The 5,350-nt window shown below is 37.7% G+C and overlaps 1 protein-coding gene across 1 annotated transcript; it reads left to right on the forward strand.

Moving 5' to 3' along the window:
* The first annotated feature begins 2,052 nt into the window (after positions 1-2,052).
* Positions 2,053-5,065, forward strand: LOC138350932 (uncharacterized). Its single transcript, XM_069302388.1, has 3 exons — positions 2,053-2,212; positions 3,402-3,543; positions 4,452-5,065. Exons 1-3 carry the CDS (start codon positions 2,210-2,212, stop codon positions 4,799-4,801), a joined length of 495 nt encoding a protein of 164 aa, XP_069158489.1. The 5' UTR covers positions 2,053-2,209; the 3' UTR covers positions 4,802-5,065.
* Positions 5,066-5,350: the final 285 nt, after the last annotated feature.

A 5,350-nucleotide genomic window follows, 5' to 3' on the forward strand; every position in this document is an offset into this window, starting at 1 on the left:
GTGTGGTGGAACATGTGTTGGAGTGGTGGGACATGTGTTGGTGTGGTGGAATATGTGTTTTGGTGTGGTGGGACATGTGTTGGAGTGGTGGAACATGTGTTGGAGTAGTGGGACATGTGTTGGTGTGGTGGAACCAACCCGTTCTCACACAAGACAGTACATATATGACTAGTGCTTAAAGTCAATATGTGGAATGTGATTTAGTACATATGTGATATATTCCCAGTTAACTTTTTTACCAAGGCTCAAACTCTTCCTCACGTACCAATTTACGTCTCACAGTACTCGTCCATCAACGTAGATAGCTGAATAGTCGTGATTGGTTCAATTATAACGAAAATTGTAGTTTTCAGGTCCCACATGGGTTGTGAAATTCACCTACTATTGTCCATGCTCTTATAATATTACAGATCAGCTACATCCTATTGAAGGCTCGTAGTTTTGTTTTGAGAAATATTAGTTGTTCTTAGTAAATTATAATAAGCACAATAAATTATTACATAGAATAAGTGCTTCACCAATCAATATTATATACTATAGTTTGTGCTTTAGAAATCTTTAAAGAATGTTTTGTAGGAACGCTAACAGAAAACGATGTTATGTTGGAATGTATATAGGGTAAACTACTGCAAACAGGATGGTATGGTGTGGATTATTGGAAACTATAGGATTAGGGTCCACTACCACCTGTTAGGTGGGTAAGGGGTCCAATAACACCCGCAGGATGAGTATGGGGGTCACATCCACCCACAGGAATGGTATGGGGATCACTTCCACCCACAGGAAGGGTATGGGATCCAATACCATCCACTGGATGTGTATTGCGTCCACTACCACCGACAGGATGGGTATGGGCTCACAACCACCCACAGGATAGGTATGGGGTCCAATACCACCCACAGGATGAGTATGGGGTCCACTATAACCCACAGGATGGGTATGGGGCTCCAACCACCCACAGAATAAGTATGGGGTACAATAACACCCACTGGATATGTATGGCATCCATTGCCCCCACAGGATGACTATAGGGTACAGTATCGCCCACAGGATTAGTATATAGGGTTCACTGCCGCCCACAGAGTCGGTATGGAGTCCACCGCCACCCACAGGGTCGGTATGGGGTTCACTACCGCCCACTGGGTCGCTATGAAGTCAACTACCGTCCACAGGGTCGGTAGGGGTCCACTACCGCCCACAGGGTCGGCAGGGGGTCCACTGCCACCCACTGGGTCGGTAGGGGGTCCACTGCCGCCCACAGGATCGATAGGGGGTCCACTGCCGCCCACAGGGTCGATATGGGGGGGGTCCACTACCGCCCACAGGATCGATAGGGGGTCCACTGCCGCCCACAGGGTCGGTAGGGGGTCCACTGCCGCCCACACGTTCGGTAGGGGTCCACTGCCGCCCACAGGGTCGGTAGGGGGTCCACTGCCGCCCACAGGACCGATAGGGGGGTCCACTGCCGCCCACAGGGTCGATAGGGGGTCCCTTACCGCCCACAGGGTCTCTATGAAGTCAACTACCGCCCATAGTGTTTGTATAGTGTCCACTATCGCCCATAGTGTTATTATGGGGTCCACTACCCCTCATAGGGTCGGTATGGGGGTCCATTACTACCCACAGGGTGTGTCTGGGGTCTATTTTGGCAATACTGCTTTTCCAATCTCATTTGTTGTTCAATGTAAAATATTTGTTGCTCGACTTGCAACAATTTATATATATATATATAGTATAGTGCCTTTGCAATAATGTACCAATGTGTGTATTTTCATAACTCGTTTTAAATTGTTGAAAAATAAATAACTACATTGTGAATGCAAGTCAATGTTTACATGCTAAATCAGAGTTGCCAGATTCCGCTTAAAATAGCAAATTGTGCTTATTTTCAAAGCTTGAGAATTTAGCTTTAAAGTAGTTAAAAAACTACGAATTTCGCAATTTGCTATGTACTTTAGTGTACTATTTTAAAATAAGATTGGTTTTTTAAGCTGCAAGTCATATGAATCTCAAAAAAAGTATATTATTAACAATCTTATCTCCATAGTTCACTAGTTTCTGTAAATCAGATCTGGTAACTGTAGGCCAAGTACTGGAAGACTCAAGACACAATGTGTTGAAGCTATTCTCTTTGAAGAAGTCATCTCGACAGGATCTTCCAGCTCCAGCTATAAAACTTCACCAAACATGGATCTACCTAGTACATCAAATGGTAAGGAATTACTAAACTGTACAAAGTTTTATGCTAGAACATTTGTTACAGAATTGTCCCTGTCAGGGACAATTCAGTCCCTATTCTATGTGTACTCCATCACATAGTGACGGAGTATGTGGGAATAATTTTGTTGACACTGTCCATTTTGTCAATTCTACAACAGCAGATAATATGAATTCCCAGAGATATTTGTAACTTGAGATACTTGGTTTGGTTTGGTTAAGTTAGGTTAGGTTAGCCTAACCCAGTAAATCCTCCCCGGCTAGAATATAAACCCCGGACAAAGTGCTCGTGAAATGCCAGGCATTTGCAAATATGAGGATGTGGTTGATTAGATTATATTCTTTTCTATATCATAGATGTTCAATATATGAAAAATATTTTAGACTTAAAAATGGACCCCTGAGGTACTCAACTTAACACATTTCTTCATATTCATTCCCATTTAGTATGACCTTTTGCTCTCTTTGTTTTAACTATTGTTTTGTGCACTTTACAATTTTTTTCATGAACCTGTAATTTCCTTGCTAGTCTTCCATGTGGTACCTTATTAAAGTCTTTAGCATAATCCATGTATACTACATCCACCGGAAACCCTTTATCTGAGTACCATGTTACCATGTCCCAAAAGTGAGGAGGTTTATTGGCTGGTACATTGTAAGAAAGTATCACAAAGATTACTATGTACATTAAAGTAAAATTTGAGGGTTATCAACATATAAATTGTAGCATAATTTGAGGAATATTTCAAGGTATAATATAGTAAGATATGCATTCAATATAACAATCATGATATAAGGTGATAGCAATGATTACAATGGAAAAGTTGTATGGTTTAGGCACATATATTCTGGCATTGGATTTCATAAGATACAGTGCGAGTTTAATACACTAGTTAGGAAACTATCAAGAAAAAATTTAGGTACTTTTTGGTTTTATTTTTTAAAATGGCAGAAGTTGGACAGTTTTTAAATTTGTTAGCAAGTTAGTTCCATAGACAAGGTCCCTTTATTTGCATAGAGTATTTACACAGAATAACTTTGACTCTGGGGATATCAAAGATATTTATTTCTGGTATTGTGATTCTATTATGGGTTCTATTGCACATGCCCAGCTATGCTTCAAACATTTATTTTGTTGCATTTTCCCAGATAGTGTTATTGTTTAAATATTATTTGCTTTTCAGCTAACATATCTGCGTGGCTGTGGGTATGAATCAATCGTTATCTATTACAAGAAAGGACCAGCACGGGTGACACATGGTATTTTACCAAACAACGTAATACAAGAAGAGGACAAGAAGATCTTCACCACTAACTTCTTTTTGTGTAAGTAGTTCACATAATATATAAATATATCACCACCTATTATTTTCTCTCATATATATATATATATATACATATGTATATATATATATATACATATGTATATATATATATATATATATATATATATATATATATATATATATATATATATATATATATATATATATATATATATATATATATATGTGTATATATATATATATGTATATATATATATATGTATATATATATATATATATATATATATATATATATATATATATATATATATATATATATATATATATATATAATTTCAATTCAATCATCTCTGTCGTTGATGTATATGGCAAAAAGTGTGTGGCCCAATACAGCACTATGTCTTAACGTAATGGGTCCAAGGGCCCATAAGGTCTCGACAGCATTAAGGGCCCTTTAGCAAACCAGTGTGCTGGTGCCCCTATGACACCCATGACGTCTTTGTATCATTTCAAGTTTGTACATGTACTTCTTAAGATATGGGCACCATACAACTGCTGCATATTCTAGCTTTTGTCTAAAAAAATCATGAACAATTTATTTATTATTTATCCATGAATGCCAGAACTAAACCCTGTGGTACTCCACTCGTGACATTTCTCCAGTCCAATACATTGCCTCTGATTACTGCCCTCATTTTTCTATCAGTTTGAAATTTTTTAATCCATGTTAGAAGCTTACCTGTCACCCCTCCAATATGTTCCAGTTTCCAGAACAAACTCTTATGTGGAATTCTATTGAATGCCTCTTTTAGGTCCAGATAGATGCAGTCAACCCAACCATATCTTTCCTGTAAAATTTCTGCGGCTCGATCATAGTAACTGATTAAATTTGTTACACAGGATCTTCCATTTCAAAATTTTTTATTTTTTATTTTTATTTTTTTCCAGCACGCACAAGGAAGCTTGATGCAGATAAACTTACATTAGGATCAGAAGGTGATAGCGATAATGCCCTGGAAAAAAATCCTGACGAGCTACAAGTGCAGCAGGTGCATAAAGTCCAAAAAGTACCGCAGGTGCAAGAAATTCAACAATTACAAAAAGTTCCGCAGGTGGAACATTTACAAAAAGTTCCGCCGGTGCAACAAGGGCTACCATTAGCAATCCTTCAGAAACAGCAAGAAGTACAAGTAGTAAAATTTGAACCACAGGGAACTACACCAGGAAAACAGTGTAGTAACAACGGAATGGGAATTTTAAAATACCTGAGGAAACAGGTAAAAAAGGACAAACAATAGAAATGGTTCCTTACACATTATTTGGTAGTTTATAGGTATTTTACTTATAATACTTTATATTATGTCTACAGTTTATAATTTAGTTTACAGTTAATTTACTTTTCAACTTCCATATCTTACATGAAGGATTTTTACTGTTTTTCATTTTTAAAACCTTATTAGTATCATTTATAGTTTAGTGTCAATTCACTTATAATACAATATATGGAATAATTTACTAAATTCATTTAACTATAATAAATTTAAATAAACATTTTTACCCCAGGATGAGTTTCAGTCACCCTACCCAAAAAATTAATGTTTCTTTATTACTAATCTTGTGAGAGGTAGCTTATTGTGCAGCCCATACTCATTCTGTGAGTGTTAGTTTATTGTGCACCCCATAGTCATCATGTCACCCAAGCCTGCTGCAGCTGCACCTGAGGGGTGGTGTAGGGAACCATTAGTGTACTATTATGATTTGAGAGAGAGAATGCTCTGTGGACAGAGCATCAATATGGCTTAAGGCATTGAGCTTTGCCTCAAGATGAAGCTTGGGCTGATCTCTGA

The sequence above is a fragment of the Procambarus clarkii genome, chromosome 48, assembly GCF_040958095.1.
Source record: "Procambarus clarkii isolate CNS0578487 chromosome 48, FALCON_Pclarkii_2.0, whole genome shotgun sequence".
Lineage (NCBI taxonomy): Eukaryota > Metazoa > Arthropoda > Malacostraca > Decapoda > Cambaridae > Procambarus > Procambarus clarkii.

Excerpts from the sequence above, each read along its gene's own strand:
- LOC138350932 (XM_069302388.1), top strand. Across the intron at positions 3,544-4,451 it reads CACCACTAACTTCTTTTTGT|CACGCACAAGGAAGCTTGAT; the intron begins GTAAGTAGTTCA and ends ATTTTTTTCCAG.